The 20,662-nt window shown below is 36.6% G+C and overlaps 1 protein-coding gene across 1 annotated transcript in view; it reads right to left on the minus strand.

The window, feature by feature from the left end:
- LOC149841942 (callose synthase 5-like) overlaps window positions 1-12,250 on the minus strand; it is an 83,535-nt gene extending 71,285 nt beyond the window's left edge. Inside the window, exons 1-12 of the mRNA XM_090000554.1 lie at window positions 12,061-12,250; window positions 11,857-11,957; window positions 7,001-7,122; window positions 6,808-6,904; window positions 6,519-6,629; window positions 6,113-6,238; window positions 5,905-5,997; window positions 3,509-3,600; window positions 607-733; window positions 366-503; window positions 213-289; window positions 27-114 (exon numbers count right to left, since the gene is read on the minus strand). Of these exons, the coding sequence (XP_089856680.1) occupies window positions 27-114; window positions 213-289; window positions 366-503; window positions 607-733; window positions 3,509-3,600; window positions 5,905-5,997; window positions 6,113-6,238; window positions 6,519-6,629; window positions 6,808-6,904; window positions 7,001-7,122; window positions 11,857-11,957; window positions 12,061-12,250 (1,362 nt within the window). The remainder of the gene's footprint in view (window positions 1-26; window positions 115-212; window positions 290-365; window positions 504-606; window positions 734-3,508; window positions 3,601-5,904; window positions 5,998-6,112; window positions 6,239-6,518; window positions 6,630-6,807; window positions 6,905-7,000; window positions 7,123-11,856; window positions 11,958-12,060) is intronic.
- Window positions 12,251-20,662: the final 8,412 nt, after the last annotated feature.

Below are 20,662 nucleotides of genomic sequence, written 5' to 3' on the forward strand. Positions count from 1 at the left end.
ATCATTTGGTATTCTTAGTAAGTTACCTGTGAGGCAGGCCTTGTTTCACGTGTTGACTTAAAAAAATCACCATCATCACGCATGGGCCAGCCCAAAGAGAAACAATCAGCAGACCTGAAAGGAAAGTGGAGTGTTAATTACAAGATGAATTATACCATGAAGAAGAGCAATCAGTAACTTCAGAAACATCAGGTTCACGAATCATGACAAACCAAAAATATTCATTCAAGTCATCATAGTTACACCAAGCTGAATGAGGTGCTTTTCCATTCCGGCTTTTACTGGCTTCCTGGAAAACCATGAATACCACTCAATTAGCTTAGTATATTGAAAAATGATGAAGGAATAGTTATATATAAACATACCTTTTCAATCACACGGTATAATGGTGTTATGACCTTTCTTAGAAAAGATTCATCATCTCCACCATAAGAAGGTTTGATGTTTTCCCCAGTCACAACGCTAACATTTCCGGCCAACAAACCATGGAGTTCATATGCCATCTATACACATGTGGAGTGCTGCTATGAGATAATTATTCGAAATCACAATAGCATTGAGAGGAGAAATGCAGCCAAACCATAGAAAGAGATGATTAATACTTACATTGTGAAAAATGTAGCACAGGCATTCTGGTATAAAACGAACATTTGATGCCTCTCCCCATATCAGAAGATACAGACCTATATATAATATCTTTCTTTGTTGTACTTCTTGCTGACCTTGAGGAAGCCTAGGTATTTGCTACATAATTTAGTACAAAATGATATTGCTAAATATCCACCAAGATTTTTCATTCAAATTATTAATGAAGGCTCCTGAAAGAATGGGAACCAGATTGTTGTTGAATCCAAAGTGCCAAGAGATTTACACGGGCTGGACTTTTCCAGCAGGCGTATGTGAATGTGTACACATATTCATGTGCACATGAGTGTGCGTCTATCTAAAAGATACCACTTTTAATGAGATATCATGAATTCATGAAGCATATGAGGTATGAATACAAACATGTGCATATATATATATATAGTCACAAAAATATGCTTAGCATAGTGTGAACTAGGTATTTCTGATGCTTTTTTCATGAATTCAACCTTGCATATGTGTTTGGCACAGCCCATTTGTTTGGAATCAACTGTCAGATCATGTCTTTTTGATGAAAAAAACTATGATTTTTTGATGCTCAAATATTTACGAAAATTCTGATCCATCGATTTTCAAGCCTTAAAAGATCCTGCTTATGTGTTGTAATCGGCCAATCCAAGAGTCGGCCCCCATGAAACTGAGCATGTAAATCACATCCGTACAGTGAGTGAATATATATATATATATATATATATATATGTGTGTGTGTGTGTGTGTGTGTGTGTGTGTGTGTACATTCAAAACATGCATGAACATAAATATGCATGCTTGTGCATATGTTCTCCAGATATGGGATTCTCAAAATATCGGAGACCTAGTATGCAAGAGATCTTGGAAACAAGTATCCTGCAATTTAAATGATTTTGTAAGGAAAATAAAGAGAGAACACAGAAGGGATATGAGAACAAAATGAAGAAAAGAAATCCTTATGAGAAAGAAGATATGGAACTGTGACATGATCCTGTGTTTACTCATTCATTCAAAACCATTACATGTAATGTGTTTAGGGTTTATAAGGAAAGGACGAAAACCGACTTAAAGAATGATATAAACATCTACAACAGTAAATGGCCAAAATACTTCTCTTACAATAAAATGACCACAATACCTCATACTGTCATACACTATAACACTCCCACTCAAGTTGGTGAAAATCTGTCAATCATCCTCAACTTGTCTATGGTCTTTCTAAGTCGAGATCTTCCCATGGATTTTGTTAGAACGTTGGCTAGAATTGGGATTACAATTGAATAGGTTGAAATAATCCCTCCTCTGTTTTCTCTTTGATAAAATGGCAATGTGTAGCAATAATCTTCATTGTTTCTTGTTATAGTGGATCTATTGCAATTTGACTTTTTGTCTCATAATCATAGTATAAAACTATAGGAATCTTAACTTCTATTCTAAGCTAAGAGAGCAGAATGAGCCAAACTAACCTGAGGTCATCAGCAATAATACTCACTAGTGGATGGTCCATCAGGCGCGACTGAGCAAGCACACCACCGCCAAATTTCTCTCTATAAGTATGCAAGGACTTTACATCAAGTTTTCCTCTATTCGCCTAGCTATATAGAAGTTAAGGAATTTTACAGGATCTACTTCTATTCGATGGTGACAGATGAAAAAATTCTGTATTGAGGTGACCAGCTTAACCAATCTACCAGCACTCTCTGCAGCCATCTAATTGCATCTCTGATTTTCCTTTCCTGAATATTGTCCACAAAACCTTCATTCACTAAAAACTTCAACAATATCCTGCACAATACTTGAATGCAGTGAGAATTCCAGCTTCAGCATCTCATCCTCCTACACTTTAATAGAATTGGATCCTGCCTTCTCCTTTCTTCCATACAAGGATATCCTTTTCTCAATTTCTGCAGTTTCCCAAATAATCTGAACCCTGCCATTTTTCCATTCACCACGCAGTTCCACGACTTAAAACTAACCTAGAGCTTCTCTTGAAGTGCAATTGATAGGCCAGCCCTCTTTTCCTTTAATCCTATCGATGACTTTGCCAGTAGCACCTCTTCTTCACTACTCACCTTCATTTAACCCAAACCACCATATTCTACTATTGACACCATATTCCCTTCTCACTAGTACATCTTGTTGAACAAATCGTCACTAGGAAATTCTTAACACCAGTATCATCACATTCTTTTAACCAGCTGAGAACAAGAGTACCACGTCTTAGGCCACAATCCAAACATTTTGCACTACTTAAATCGGGCCACATTACCCTCTATAAAAAATACAATAAACAGCTTTGGCAGAAGAGAATATGAAGAAGAATCTGTACTCTCGCTGATCTTCTACCAAATGAAATGATAAAGGAATTAAAATTCATCTATTAATAGATGTAGGGACCAATGCTAAAAGCAGACCTCTATGATGCAAGCACTCCATGCTAAGATAATGTCATCTAGAGATAGGTATTATTGAGCACTACCCGCAATTCTATCTTGGAAAGAGAATTTTAATTTTAAATAATTAAATGAGTCTCTATGGAAATGAAGAGAAAATACAGAAAGGATAGGAGAAAATATGAGCAGAAGAGGTCAGGTCCGAGGAAGAAGAAGAAGAGGGGGGCTTAGAGCATAATCTTACACTCCCTATGCATTTAAAACTACATTACATATATTATGTTCAGGGGTTTATACCTAAATGATCAAAATACCTCAAAGAATGACAAACATCTATGAACAGTAAAATGACCAAAACTTCCACATTTTAATAAAATGACCAAAATACCCTTGTATACTAGAACAGAATAAATATGACTAAGGATTTGAGGATGTGGGTTATGCAGAAACCCTAAAATTGAAAAGATTCATGCGCAAAACTTCCAGTGGTATCATCTCACCGTAAACTATGCTTGCGACCCAAAAACTTGCACCACATTTTGTAATTCTTAAACAGTTTGTTCATAACTGCATCTACAGCCCGTTCATCCAGCTGTGAACAATAAGCAAAGAAATTAGAAAACTGAACACAAATCAATTAATAAAGAAAACTATGACAGATATGAACTATGATACATATGATTTATAGCGAACCACTACAAAACCAAAACCGATTTGGACAATAGGAATCAGCACAAGTCCAATTTCTGAGACACATGCTGTACCAGCACAAATGGAGTGAGACCCCATATACATGTGAAACATGAAATGCAGAAAATAACAGAGCTGAACAAGAATGTTGAAATAGTGATAAGTTTTTTCAACACTTTAGTTCTGAGAAACACAATCAACTTATACATTTATCCTGTGTTACTAAATTGTCTGACAACACTTGAACAAGAGAAATATTAGTGAACATAATCAAAACAATCATTCTGCTGGTTTTAGTAAATGAAGCATAAAACCAATCTAGCGAAGGCATGAAAAGAGTAAACATGTTGTGCAACCAATTATAATGAGGGAAAACCTTGGCACAACCAATCATAAGAATGGTTAACCATGAGCTAACCATGTTTCTAGCTTGTTGTGTTGTTATTAGAACTAAAAGAATTATGAAAGATTTTCTATTTTGGTAACCACTAATGGTGCCTGTGGAATCCAGAAAAGTCAAATATGCCAAATAAAGGACCACACAGAAGTAGAATAAAAATCACTGAAAGCAAATCAACAAGCAATAAAGGGAAATGTAGTGTACATGTGAAAAAAATAGGAAACCTTTTGGGGCTTAGTATTAATTGGACACAGATATTAATGTGCTTGGATATAGTAAGATGTACAGTGAGGGAGTCTAGTCATCCATTTTTCTTTTCCCCTTGTTTGGATATAAAGAGCATATTATCCTAGTCACATACCTCACGAAACATGCAAATATTATGTTTATTGTTTTCAGGAATAATGTAGAAACACAATGGTGAGGAAATTCCATTAATTATTAAGTGACTTTTTTAAATGAGACCTGTACGCATCTACAAAGGAACACTTATATGAGACCATAAAAGAGAAAAAAAGGCAGGTGATAATTGATTGCTAATAATAGCATAAATTGATGAGCAAACAGATGAGTTGGCACTGAAAAAGTTACTGAAGAAACCAGAAAGCAGTAAATTGATTGCAGAAATGATGATAGTCAAGGGGCCTCAAAAGATTTTGGAGGCACATAATGGATCTCCCATAAGTGGTGCATCCATGAAATTCCTTCAAATTATCCTCTTTAGTATTTATGACCTACATATAAGACCTTATCTACAGGATTTATGAGGTCTTGCAGATTAAAAAGAGGCACCAAAATATTGCCAATATGCAAGACTTCGATCTAGCACATATGAGTCAGCTCCACCAATATATGGAATAAGTTTTATAGAAGAAGATTGGATTCATAAAAAATGTCAACAAAGAAATAGTAGTAATACCTTAAAGAAAAAAAGAAGTTATTGTTGGACATATAATTTATTGCTCGAAAGAAATCTAAGAGAAGAAATTACCTCTTCTTTCAAAAGGCAAAATCAAACTCAAAAGTTCATTTTTTTTTAAATACGACATGAGAACGCGATCTTTTTTAATTTTTTAATCAATAAAACTCTTTTTTGATAATTTAATATTAAAAAATACATTTTAATTTAATTAAAACATTAAAATAATATTAAAATATTGTATGTACGTGTCATGTCCACGTGTCTGATCATGTCATCAGGCACGCAGCACCAAAATGGCGTGTCCCTGTGACAGAGGTTGCGGGTGTTGCTCAATAGTGCACCACACAAAAAGAGCATAAGGTGTGACCTAAATTGTGAATCAATATAACTGAGGATAACATGTTACAAATACAGTACCCCCTCTCTGTGTGGAAAATTTTTGACGCATTTTGTTCTTAATGCACAGAAAATTTCAGTCAGACTGAAAATATTTTTCCTGATGCTTGATATATGGAAACCTAGAAACATCAAATACATGATGATTTATAATCATAAATTGTGTTAGTTATTCCACTTTCCACAATTAGAAAATGATAAGCTTTTCCCTGTTCTTTGTTCTACATCTCTCAATTCTTTATATTTGTTAATGGCATAAACTTTACCAAGAAAATTGAAAAACCATAATTTCTCAGATAAAACTTCTTAGATGACAAACCCCCAAAAATTGGCAACCATGACTGCCATAAGCCAGGCCCAAATTACAGTTATGCTTCTAACATTGTGAAAATTTCTTTATGGAATTCAATGAGGGAAAAGGTAGACGCTAGCTGTACAAGTCCTTGACCAGTAAAAGTCAAGAATAGTAAAAGAGAACCATCACGTACCTTGTTAAGAGGCTCAGGTTTAGGTACCAATCTAATATGAACATTAGCTAGCAACAATATTAGATGTTCCCTCTGGTTTCTGACATTGTCTTTCTGCATAAATATATCAGCATATTCTAATCAACAGATAACAAGTATGTCCAACAAAAAGACATATATATTAACATATATGAATAAGTTATTATTTTCTGGAGTAGGTTTAATTAACCTGAAATCCAAACATGGCCCTAAGCCAGTCAAGAATGTCGAGGTCAGATCTTTGCTTGTGTTGCTCAAATGAAGAGGGCCAGGTCAATCCACGAGTGTTCCACAAAGCAGCAACTGCTGCTTTTATCTGTGGCAAAAAATGCATGCTGATCACCATCCCAATCAAATGTGAAACCAGATGCTTAAACATAATTATGCAAACATCCATACAAACATTTCAACATACACAAATATACAAGGGGTTATTGAATTAAATGAACCTGCTGTTTGATCAATAAAATGAAAATATTGAATTTTAGAAAGGAAATTGGTTGCTCAAATTCTGAAATTTTACTGTAGAAAATTGTTGGAAAATTTTTCTTTGGGGGGACCTAACATTAAATTGCTAAGACAAAATATAGGCACACCTCTTCAAGTTGCATAATAGACTGTGAAGCACCAGCAGCATCAAGTGGAAGAATGTTGTATGGTGTATATATTTCCTTTTTCTCTTGAACATCTTTAGCAGCTGCAATAATCTGGACAAGGCAACCCAACACACTTTTTTCAGAGAACAGAAAAATCTCACTGCACAAACAGGATGATGCCACAAGCAGCTACAGTAAGAATCTGAACGGACCAAAATTTAGTGATATAAAAATTAATATTGCAAATCAGTTACTCTACTTACACCAGCATAGAAACAAAGGATCTTACCTCTGGAGCAACTTCTTCAACTTTTTCAGTTTTATTGACAGCACAGAGAACCTCAAAAAGAACGCCAGCTGTTTGATAAGCTTTACCAAGTTGCGCTCTATCATGAGGAATGATATCAGAAAAACGTAATCATTCGGCAGCTAACTCAGGAAAAACATTATCCAGATAAATACAACAAGAAAAATGTCCTTACCTGTCTGCCTTCTCTCCTTTGTCCAAAGCTCTAACATAGTGTTCATAGTACTGCTGATAAAAGCTCTCGATTTCTCGTGCATCACTCTTTTTCAACCTTGCTGCAAGACTTGGTGCATTATCCTACGTAACGGTAAGTTAGTTACAATTTTGAACTTGCAGAGACACAATGTAGGAGCATGAACATGAATTGTTTAGGAATAAAGAACATGAGAATTGTTAACAATACAAGACTTTGTTAATCCATCCAAATGAAAACTTGCTACCTGAAATTGGAGAAGACAATCTGATAATAGCACTTTACATGATATGTAAAGAACAAAAGAACTGTGTAAGATACATTAGACGCATATAGAAATACATATCTGTAGATGTGCAGAACAGGTCACTATCTATACACTAAAAATCTGTCTAATTGAGGCAAACAATCATGTGCAACAGGATACTTCATGTTCATTACACACGTGATGCAACGTTCTACTTCTAGTGGAAAACTCCTCAAGAATGGATGTGTGACATAACTCTGTGGCAGTCGTTACCGGCTTTCTCTTATGGATGCGAGCAAATTATAATAATTCGCTAGTAAAATCCGTTTGCTCCAACATAAAAGATCCAGTTTCAACCACATATCTTACAACGTCCAAATTGTGTGTATGGTGAGGAAATGGAAACTTTAATGACACAGTTTCAACCACATATCTTACCCGTTAAAAAGTTCGGTTTCGTTCCCCTGTTTTTTTTTTATCGTTTTCTTTTTTTTTGTTGCATGCATATACGAACACCGTCCGCTTCAATCTCCACATCTTTCAAACGAATCAAAATTGCAGAGATAAGCCAGCAATATCTAACCAAAATCACAATGCAAAGCTAATGTCCTCAAAATCACACGTAGCAAGAAACCTTATTGTTGCTATCTTCGTCCCATGCCCATCTTATGCACAGGGGCAGCAAAGACAACGACCAATCTGCAATTCTCCAACTGTTTGTGGTCCGGGGTAACCCTGCTTGCTTCGCTTGAGAATGGTAGACAGACGGGAACCTCGCTGAGAGCCTGACAGACCTTAAAACTTTATGGGGAGGTCCAGACATGCTCCAGGACGCTGTTAGCGCGCATTGACGTCTTCTCAGTTATAGGTGCCGTTCATCTGTTAGCGCGCGTTGACATGCTCCAAGACGATGTAACCAAACCGAAGCTTATTGGGCCCGGATACGAAACTCGTACCTCGTGAGTCGTAACTATGATAGAACCGTATCCAACCTCAGTGATAATTCATTATTATTATTATTATTTGGATAATTCAATGAAAAAAATTCACCACACCGCTGGGGGAGGGTGGTGTGTTCTCCCCAAAACACAAATTCGCATGTTCTTGTGTGTACAGCGGAATATCTTGGGACCCGTGATAATTCATATGTCAATGTTGCCCACGATGACTTTATAATAAAATAACATATAAAAAAGGTAGATATGCTTTTGACGGAAATGTCTTTCGATAAGATAGGTATGCATTGGATGAAAATGTCTTCCCGCTCCCCGTAAATAGATTTGCATGTTTCGCCTTTGTTTTTAGCTTGTGTTACAACACATGGTTGTCTTCTCGTTCCTGCCTGATGAGTTGTGGAGCTTGATTCAAAGTTTTTGCCCTTGCAGGAATGGGGTCTGAGGGCTCTCCAGGCACGGGTCCCGCTGAACCCGGCAGGGGTTTAGGGTTGTGTTTTAGACTCAGTTTCTTATAGATCAGACCCAACTTATTTAGGTTTAGGGTTGTCGCTCTTGCCTTGTATAAATTTTTTTTTCTCTCTTGTAACTGTTAAAAAGAGCAATAAGATTTCTCTCTAAATGGTCATGTTTTTTTTTATTCTCTTTCTGTTAAAAAAAATGATTTACAGTATAAATCAAATCAGAGAGTAACGATTTACAATAAAAATCAGATATAAGAGTAACGATTTACAATAAAAATCAGATAAAAGAGTAGTGATTTATAGTAGAAATCAGATTAAAGAGTAGTGATTTACAATAGAAATCAAATTAGAGAGTAGCAATTTACAGTAGAAATCAGATCAAAGAGTAGTGATTTACAGTAGAAATCAAATCAGAGAATAGCGATTTACAGTAAAAAACTGATTTGTACTGTAATTTGTTATTCTCTGATTTGATTTCTACTGTAAATCGTTATTCTCTTATTTGATTTTACTGTAAATCGCTACTCTTTGATTTGATTTTTACTGTAAATCATTACTCTTTGATTTGATTTCTACTGTAAATCGCTACTCTCTTATCTGATTTTTATTGTATATCACTACTCTCTGATTTAATTTCTACTGTAAATCGCTACTCTTTGATTTGATTTTTACTGTAAATCGCTACTCTCTGATTTGATTTCTATTGTAAATCGTTACTGTCTTATCTGATTTTTAGTGTAAATCGCTACTCTCTAAATTGATTTTTATTGTAAATCGCTACTATTTGATCTAATTTTTACTGTAAATCGCTACTCTCTGATTTGATTTTTACTGTAAATTGCTAATCTCTTATCTCTACTGTAAATCGTTATTCTCTTATCTGATTTCTACTGTAAATCGCTACTCTCTTATCTAATTTCTATTTTAAATCTCTGATTTGATTTCTACTTTAAATTGCTACTCTCTTATATGATTTATACTGTAAATCGTTACTCTCTGATTTGATTTCTACTGTAAATCGTTACTCTCTTATCTTATTTCTATTATAAATCGCTACTCTACTCAGTTTGACGTTGTCATCATTATCTCTGTTGTAAATCGTTATTCTCTGTCTACTCAGTTCGACGTTTACACCCTCGTATCATGATGAACAATAGACAAAATGCTGATTTTTCTGGTAGTTCAACTATTTCTCACGAATAGACGACGACAAAGGGTGCTCCGACAATAATAGACGTCGACGACGACAAAGGGTGCTCTGGCGGCAGCAGACAATGACAAATGGTGCTCCGACGACAATAGACGACAACAAAGGGTGCTCCGACGACAGCAAAGGGTGCATCGTTAATCGGAGCTCCTGTTACAACAGATGGTGCATCGCCAAAGGGTGATCCAGAACGTTTAGGGCGACATATTGCGAGGAGCTCCTGTTAAAGCAAAGGAGTTTACTCTTTAGGGCAAAATGATGATGATTTTAACCCTTTCTGGCGAGAGAACATTTTTTGGCTTTTACTCAAAACATTAATTTATGGCGCTAATAGCGAGAAAGGGTACTTAAGTCTTTGCAAAGGCACTAAACTCCGATGCTAAGTGATGCTGACACACACGGGAAAATGAGTCACACGTGCTTACATACGTGACACTCATTCAAACCTGAGAACACACACCTGCATGTTTCGAGGGGGGGGGGGGGGGAGGGGGGACATATAACCTGCTTCCCACCGCTGACCTCCAATTGGTGCGGGCAGGTTATATGTTTCACCGTACATCCCATTGAGCACCACACGACGCTCAGTGGGGACCCCGAAACATGCACTGTAGCTATAGTGCGTGTTCCGGAGGTGCACACGCAACACCCTCTCGCAATTGGTACCCTCAAGGTTTCTTTTGCCTCATAGGAGAGTACACTCAGCTTTGACCTTGCAGAAAAATGTCATATGTAGGTTTCAAAATTGTGACGTCCTATCAACTTGTGACATTCACAAGTGGCCTTTACTATATTTGTAGAAGCCTTGTAGGCCTTGAGTAACCATTTACTTGATGTGTATTGAAGTCTGGATAATGAACAGCTAAGGTTTATCCAAAGCATTATTAAAGTCTTGAGCTTCTTTGATTCATTCTCATGTAAAGGAAAGACTTTACATGATAATGGCCATGAATGCTAAAAAATCCTGTCAACTCAGTTAATGTCAAAGTTTTTTATGTAAAAGCTTCTATAAGGTTTCGAACTTGTGACGTCCAGTCAACTTTGTGACATTCACTAGTGACCTTTACTATATTTGTAAAGCTCTTGTAGGCCCTAAGTAACCATTTACTTGATGTGTATTGAAGTTTGGATAACGAACAGCTAAGGTTTATCCAAAGCATTATTAAAGTCTTGAGCTTCTTTGTTTCATTCTCATGTAAAGGAAAAACTTTACATGAGAATGGGCATGAATGTCTAAAAATCCTGTGTATGAATGAATTTACATATAAAAATAATAGGTAGTAGGAAAAAATGAAGTCCACTTGTGTTAGCATCAGCATGCCACTTTTCCACAATAATGATTTGATGTTTATTTCATTAACGGTGAAAAGGATTTCACGAGGGTTAGCACTTTCCCACCTAAGTTGCATGAAACAAATGAAGCCTTGGTTAATTTCATGAGGGATGATTTGACAAAACACAATTTTTTGGTGTTTTGAAATCACCATCGTCCATCCACTTGATCACCACTACTTTTTGTGGCTTGCACAATAAACGGTGGTTATTGACAGCATGGACGGTGGTAATTTAAAAAAAGAAAAATGTGTTTTATTAATCGACTGATCGTCCTCAGTTTTGTGTGACGTTCATCTAGATGATGGACATCCTACGTAGACTCCATTTTCCGTGTACGTAGGTGACGAGTGGGCCCTAGGATTTGTTAACTTTACCATCACCAATGATAACCGTTGCAACTTTCCCTCTCTGTTTTTAGCGCTCAAAAAGTGATCCGAAACTAAGAACTAACCAAAACGGCGTAGCCAAAACGCGCGCGACCTTGAATGCAGATAAATGCCAAAAAAAAGCAAATCAAAACAAAACTACGATCGTGATAGAATCAACGCAACGGGTTTTATCCCCAAGCTTGCCTATCAAAAAAACAACCACACGAAAAACAGAACAACTCACATTCAAGAGAAAGTGCGTACCCTTTCCAAACGCTGCAGCAGGGAGGTCTTGAACTGACGAACGCCTCGCCCTGTCGAGTTAGGGTCCAACCTGTGCGCCTTCTCGAATGCATAGAATCGACCTAACGAGAGGCACTAATGATTAGAATGGTAACCAAGAACCTGATTCCGAACAAACAGGAAGGGAAGTGCAGTACTATCGATGTGACGATTTGAAGGGCTTACAGAGATAAGCGACCCTGGGGCGCTCGGCCTCGATCTCGGTGGCGACCCTGAGGATGGGCGAGATGCTGCCGAGCGAGTGCGGGACCACCTCGTTGTCGAACACCTCCATGGAGAAGGTCGTCCCCGCGGCGCTCCTCGAGGGCCGACGCGTCAGCGTCTGCGGGCCCACGCTTCCCTCGTAGCTTGACATCCTCTAAACCCTAGCCTGCACTAACCTTGCAAATCTGCAGCGACAAGAACGACGAGATTTACAAGCACGATGAAGACCCGGCTATTAACTGAAGCATATATGGAAACCAGATCGGGAAATTGAAGGCCGGAATCTTGAGAAATCGTTGAGACTGAAAACCCTTTGAACGTTTATTTTTAAAGGAAAAACTGATTCTTATTTTGGAACAGAAAAGGAGCTTCGATTTTAGAAAACGTTGAAAACGCATTCGCATCGAAAAGGAGCAAGAAGTTCCTTGGCTTCAAATTAAGCACGACGAAACAGAGATATCTAGAAATAAAGAATGAATGAGGTGAAAACATAATCTCTAGTTCGAGTTGCTTTTACGTCATCTTTTTTCCTTCTTGTTTCTTTACCCACGAGATCATCGTCGATTCACGGATGACACACCAATGAGGAAGAAACATAAAAAAACGTAATACCTTACCTAATTGATCATATATCAATGCCGCAAAATTCGAGATCTATCGGTGTATGGCTCTCGCTCTTGCTCTCCTTCTACCTTTTGTCGTTGAGCGCCTTCGCCTGCAATTTCTTCTCACGATTCAACGTCGAGAGAGAGAGAGAGAGAGAGAGATTTCCCACTTTCTTGAAACGAATGGAGGCATAAATATGATCAACCGACAAATACTTTCCAAAAATTTCTCGGGAATAATATAAAACTGACATAAAATATCAAGAGTTCATCATCCACTTTTGAACTCATTCGAATTTAGAGGAAAAGAAAAAAGAAAACCGATATGCTACCAAGATTCCTCAGGAATCATTTAGAAAATAGCCTAAATATCAGGATTTCACCGTCCATATCTCAAACTCATTCAGATTCAAAGGAAAATAAAGAAAAAAGAGTATCGCGAGAACGCACAGAAATAAGAAGGCGGTTGAGTTTCTTCGTTTTTCCTAGTCTTTGTTCAATAAACTTGCTTCCGGAGCCAGTTCCTATTCTCTTTATTTAATGAAAAATAGCATCCAGAGCTAGATTTAGCGTCTTCCTTCCTCTACATGCAGTCTACGCATCAATCACCTACAAAGCTGCAGAAAATCTGATCGAGAAATCAAGAACCTCCAAAATCCTCCTGCTCTACAAAAAAAAACTCATCCGATAGATTCAAGAATCCGATACTTCTCTCCAAAATTTTGAAACAAAACATGAGAGAGACAAGTATACCTTCAGAGTGTCTGCAGCAAAGATAGAAAGAGAGGAGAAGCGCGAAGGGTGGAGAAATATTCGGCTCTAAAATAAGAGGGCGCCAAAAATCACATCAGGTGGTGATTGGCCCCTCTCGCCATCCAGCCTGGCATTTCCTTCCACGTGGTAAGATTGCAAGGCCTGTTGGTAGTTTGGGCCGTTAAGGACGCGAAGCCGTACGCTCGTTGCGACCTTCTCTCTCTTCCCGTTATGGGCAGAAAATAGAAGCTATTAATCGTGTCGGTTTGATCGGATATTTCCAAACTGGAATCATAATCAGAATTGAATTTAAATGGGAAGCTTTAATACTAAAACCCAGATCCGATTAGCTTAATTAAGTAATTGGATATATAATTTAAATGGGATTGCAGGTCAGGTTATTAACCTACCTGACCAAATGGACTAAGATTCCGTCGCATATATGGCTCAATTCTGAACCATTGGCTAGTGAAAATGAGCCCCTTCTGAGTCAGGTCCAGGTCCTATATATATTCGCAGTTAAGAGTATTTTTCATTTCGATCCAGATTTATGTTAGAAGATATCAGTCAATGCCCTGGTAGGGACGATTTATGAATGTCACCAAGTTGATGGGACGTCACAAGTTCAAAATCCATAGGAGGTATCCCTTGCCACACGAGTGTACTCCCTGCTGGGCAAAGGGGACCTCAAGGGTTTCACCAACTAAAGGCTTGCCAAGGTAAGGTTGGTGATGAAAGGGTTTTCCCTTGTCCTAGCCAAAAAAAAAAGGGAGATGTCGATCAATACTCAGTTTGATTGTTATAGTTTTTTGTTGCAGTGAGATTGGGTCAGGTCACATATCTTGTATGGATCTTTCTTGAACTAAAAAGTTCTGAGAGATTGAAATCCATTTCATAGATTAGGAACCAAATATTTAGCAAACAATATAATACCCGACCCGGTATATAACTAAGTCAGGCCAACTAAGCTGTGCGTGCGCCTTTAACTGGTAGGCTCCGTAAGGGTTTGGGTGTCGGTGTCCGCACCCCAGGTTCCTCATCATAAAAAAAATAATCGTAATAAATGAAACAATAAAACAAGGTCATTGCCAATTTTAAAACTGGCCAAGCCTTGATCATGTTTTGGACCCTACCCATGCCCACAATTATTGAGATTGTATTCAAGGAAATGCCTATAAGAAGTTTCTCTTTACAGCCTTTTGGAACATTGCCCCTTGAAATAGTTGTTATAGATTAAGGATCACTCCATGTCACGTGGGGTTAGTCCTTTATCACCTAACAACCCAAGATTCGTGCAATTCTTTGCAATAATTTTGCAAACAAACCATTGAGCTGAAAATCATGGGTGCAAGCTGTATCAACTCAATCTCAATCTGGCCATGTAGATGTGCTTTACGCGGTGTGTTGGCTAAGAATCAAACATTGAATCCTATTTTTTATGATATATAAAAACATGACTTTTTTAGTTGTATATATTATGAGCCATTGATTTTTTAAGTCCTTGAAAAACTTCCTTGCATGATAGAATAATATGATTCAAAATCCATTCTAAAGAACTCATGTATATCACTTCTGCAGTGTCCAATCTAAAATTTGAAAAATATAAAAAAAGTAATTATAATTTTGACTCATTTGTTCTATATACCTTCATTGGTACCACATATATAGGGAAAATATTGGCTGCAATCATGGGTTCCAAAACCCTATTAAAAAAACTCTATTTTTTATTTTTTGACCTGAACCTCTAGGTTGTGATCTATATGTTTACTTTAGTAGAAACCAACCTTTGGATCATTTTTTCAAACATAAATATCATATTTTCTGGGTGTTGAAAAATGAACAGTCTACTATGTACCAAATTCTCAACCTCAAAAGATTTGTAATTTTACATTGAAAAAATATCATCCAAGGGTGGATTCCTACCATTTTGACCATGTTGAACACATTTATGGTGACAGATTTGGTCAAAATGATCTGCACCTACTTGATAGTGTGTAAATATATTTCATGAAAATATTCATATGCGAATTAGATCTAGGTATTTTTAGCTCTTTGTTTGCAAACCCGATCCTGCAGTTGTATTTGACATGGTCTATTTTCTAGTAATCAACACTTGGATAGTGTTATTTCAATGAAAAAATGACTTTTTTCAAGTTTTCAATGTAAAAAACGGTTACTTCTCGTCTCTCTCTCTCTCTCTCTCTCTCTATATATATATATATATATATGTAAGGGTTGTAACTGTTAAGGCATGTAACAGCTAATTATTTAAACATCAAAAGCACATAAATAAACATTAAGACTAATTAATGAACTAGAAAATATTAGTTACAAGGTCTTTAACATCAAGAGTTGTAACTCTTGAGGTTGAAGTGATTTCACCGAGAGGCACGTCTAATCCAACCCCTTTCAGGTTATAAAAAGACTCAAATGGAGTCAGACACATATATAGAGATTGTTCATAGAGAATATAGAAAGTTCATTTTGGGGGTTTACAGAAAATACCTCAAAGTAGAAAAGTTGTGAAAAAAGACTGCACTTGGTGATTCACTGCATAACAGTGCATGCTTTGACCTCGGGTTCGCTCTTCCCCAAGCGCATAAGTTCTTACATTGGCATAAGAGTCAGGTACGATAAATCCTTGTTGGTGCTTGAGGCAGTTTGTGCACGTGAGTGTTGATGCAAGAATCAAACAGGATCAACCTCAGCTAGGGGTGGGCATCCGGCCGGGCCGGCCCGGCCCGATCAATGACCCGACCCATTTACTAACAGGCCGGGTTTTGGCCTAGTTCTTAATGGACTCAGGTTTGAAGAGAAGCCCATGGCCCAGCCCATTGGCCCAATGGGCCAATGTGAAGAGGGCCAAGTCCGGCCTGGCCTAATCTTAAAATATGTAAATGCTTGACTGAAATTATGGTTTAATGAGAGAGTAACAAGTTTCCATGCAACTAATTTCTAATTAGTGCAACTAATTAGGTAAATAATAATAATTAACAAATAGCAAATTCCCATGTAACTAATTAGGTAAATAATAATAGTTATCCAAGTTACTATGTAATAGTTATTTTTTTAAAAAATAATAATAATTAAGGCCCATCGAGCCAGACCATGTATATAACGGGCTGAGTTTCGGCCCGGTACTTAACGGGCCCAAGCCTAAAATCATGGGCCAAACCTAGCACATGGTGGGCTGGGTCAGCTTGGTCCATCAGGCTGCCTAGTCGGTTGCCCACTCCTAACCTCAACAGAATCAAAGAAAGGAAATCCAGGAAAGCATATTGCAGAAAAATGTAAAGTTGTATGCACAATACCTGATTCTTTAATCATAGATGGCAACCTCATAGGATGGTAGATAGACTCAGGGGTGATGCGACATATCTCAAAGACAAAAGAAGAACCTATAAAACTGAAGGAACTGAAGTCTGGTGATCATAATATATATGAGTAATAATACCTATAGTAATGTGATCAGAATTGGAACTTATAGACTTTAATTATGAAAAATCAGTTTATTATTGACAAATATACTTTATGTACTTTCATGTGAAAAAATCTTTTATCTTTAGAAGACTTTGTTAAGAAAAGTTGTGAAGTCTGTTTTTGTGGCAATGAGGTCACAATTGAAAAATGTGCAAAAAGTGAAGATCTTGGGTCACTATAGTGTGGACCATTGTCTCTTTTGCCTTGATGTAACTCCTTCAAAGATTAATGCAATAACTATTTTTTGTTATACTAATTATGTAATAGTTGTGAATGCATATTTATAACATTTAAGGTTAGGGCATGTAAACATAAATAAAATGAAAAGAATAATTAGCATGGGGTTACTACCTTCACTCAAAAATGTAGATTTTAAAAAAAATTGAACCATGCATATCTAAAAAAATAACTCGAAAACCTTTTCCTAAGGGTAGCAGGGCATCTGAACTGCTTGATATGGTACATATTGATATATGTGGGCCATTAGAGTTAAAACACATGAAAGAAAGTCTTATTTTATCACATTCATAGATGACTACTCTAGGTATAATTATATCTACCTAATTTATAAAAAATCTAGTGTTCTAGAAAGGTTTAAGACATATAAACATGAAGTTGAAAGGTTATTAAAAAAAATCTAAATAATTAAATTTGATAAAGGTGGTGAATATAACTCTAATGTGTTTAAATCCTACTGCAAAGATAATAATATAACTTCTCATACAACTATGCCTTATATACCACAATAAAATGGTATAAGAAAGACAATAAATAGAAGTCTAATGGATATGATAAGATCAATGTTGGCAAATGCAAACTTTTCTAAGAAATTTTAAAGAGAATTCATAAGCACTATCATGTGCATTCTCAATAGAGTTTCTTCTAAGGCTATAATGCTTCCACCTCATGAGTTGTGGACTAGCAGAAAGTCATATTTAAGTCATCTGCAAAAGTGAGGGTCATATGCACATGTGTTAATTTCTATTAAGATGAGAGACAAGTTAGATAGCAGGACTATCAGGTGCATTTTTATGGGGTACCAAAAAAGGATCAAAGGGTTATAAACTATATAATCACGAAAAAGGATTTATAGAAAGCAAGAAAGTAGAATTTTTGAAAACAAAAGAAGATGGTGTTGATCCTGAAGATGATGATGTCCTTCTGGATATTATAAATGATTCTAAGGTACCTACTCAAGAGTTTGAGCATAATAATCTAGTTATGAATGATGAGCAAACTTCACAATCACTAACTGGACAGAAAAGAACAAGAACTCTTCTTTCTTATTGAAATAATTATTTCATGTTATTGAGTGAGGAATTATGGTATTCTATGAACTTTAATGAAACTCTTTATAACTTAAGTTTTGAGGATACAATTGCTTCTAATGAATCTAAACATTAGAATGAAGCAACGAAAGATGAGCCAGACTTTATAAAAAAGAATGGAGTTTGGGAACTAACTACTTTGCCTAAAGGATATAGGAAAATTGGTAGTAAGTGAGTTCTTAAGAAAAAACTCAAGGTATATGAAACTATTGATAAGTTGAAGGCAATATTAGTAGCAAAAGGCTATTCTTAAATATAAGTGATTGATTATGAAAAAACTTATTCTTCTGTGGCAAAATTAGCTTTTATTCGCATTATTTTGACACTGTGGCTTATTTTAATCTTGACCTATATCAACTGGATATGAAAACAATATTCTTTAATGGTGAATTAAAATAAACCGTATTTATAAAACAATCAAAAGGCTTTGAAATTGAAGGGCAAGAAGATAAAGTATACAAGTTGAATGAATCCTTATATAGGCTTAAGGTGTCATATAAGCAATGATATTTGACATTTTATAAAGTTATAACCAAGTTGGGTTATGAGGCAAATAGTTTGGACAACTGCGTATATGTCAAGAAAAGTGAGTAAGTTTACTATTTTGTCTCTCTATATTGATGACATATTAATTACAGAGAATGATATAGACATGATAATTGAGACTAAGTCTTGATTATGCTTCTCAATTTCAAATGAAGGATATGGGTAAAGCCTCATATATCTTTAGAATTAAAATATAAAAAGATAGAAAATTGAGGTTGCTATGTCTAAATCAAAAAAAATATCTTGATCATATTCTAAAAATATTTTGAATGAAAAGTACCAGGACAAAAAGTATTGTTGAAGTTAAAGGCTAAAACTAAGCAAAAATGATTGTTTATAAGAGGACAAGAAAGGCTAGATGTTTTTTCTGCTCAGGCAATTAGAAGCCTGATGTATGATATGTTTTGAACAAGACCCGATCTAAGTTTTGTTGTGAGTACAGTAATTAGATACCAAAGCAATCCGGATTTTCCTAATTAGGAAGTAGTAACAAAAAAAATTAATATCTAAAGGAAACTAAGAAACTCAAGCTATGCTATCACTGCATAAATTCTTACACTTTTAGTGTGCTGCTGCACTGATCACCCACCATCTACTCTTGGGTGCCACAGCTGACAGGTTGAAACGCAAAGATGTACCAGATCGGGTGCAACAGCACATTTAAAGTATGCTGTCACATTGCAACTGATTTGGATTCCAACCAGCATTGAGGAATTGTGGACCACATTGGATTTTCTTTAATAGCACCTTTTCAAAAAAATTAAATTAATAGTTGAGACTAATCGAGTTCAGCTACGCCCCACATCAAGCTTATTTATTTTATAGATGAGTGATCCATGACTTGATAGTCATATCCCTAGAGACATTGCTAATCTTGGCATGATTAATGATCAAGACCCGACTTAAGAATTTCATTGACAGACAGATCCGGTTCCAAACTTGGCCTACTGATCGAAAAGTGGAATCCAGTATCAGGTGAAGCAGACCCGACTCGTTTAAATATAATTCCCAAATTCAACTTGAATTTCGATATGAAAGTCACCTCCTTCTATCTTAAGCTAGAAAAGAAAAAACACAGACTGCATATTAGAAAATCAAATTACATCTTCATAAAATCTGAATTTTACGCTGACTGTATAGCAGCATAGGATTTCATGTCGGGTGCGGTTTCTTTAAGTTATAAATTAGGTGCGGTTTCTTTAAGTTATAAATTAAAAAATATATATTACATTTTCATAAAAATCTAAGCAATTTGACAGAAGACACAAAATCATCCACTTTTGCACGAAGGTACCCAACATTAATTTGATTATCACATTAAGCCACCTCCTTTTACTTTTTATATGTTTCAATGACGCGCCTGTTCTTAAAATCATTCAGTTGACCTCGTTTTAGTCAAAGTGACTACAATGCCCTCATTATTCGTCAAAACTCAAAAGAACATAAAATGACATGAGTAATGAATTGCTCTTAAATACTTACGGGACAAAAATGTCATTTACATTTCGAGCGGATGTTGAAATCAAGGTTGTTAAATGCGATGAGGCGAAGCGAGGCGTTGAGCCTGCGCTTCGCCTCGCCTCTCACAACTGGTATGGAAGTGAAGCGGTGGGAGGGGAGGCAGGGAGCGGCCGAGGAGCAGTTGGCCGGCAAGTGGCGGTGGATCCACCGGCACTTGGGGTTAGCACAACCGACTAATCGGGCGGAGGAGGAAGACTTGGGGATGAAGGAGGGGGTTCTGGAGGTTGATGAGGGCCAGTTTGCGCATCACAGCACGCCTCAGTACCTTGAGCGTGCGCCTCGCCTCTGAGGCGTACGCTTCAGGTACTGAGGCGTACGCCTCTCACAACA

Source organism: Nuphar pumila, chromosome 3 (assembly GCF_984573655.1).
Source record: "Nuphar pumila chromosome 3, dmNupPumi1.hap1.1, whole genome shotgun sequence".
NCBI classification, from domain to species: Eukaryota; Viridiplantae; Streptophyta; class Magnoliopsida; order Nymphaeales; family Nymphaeaceae; genus Nuphar; species Nuphar pumila.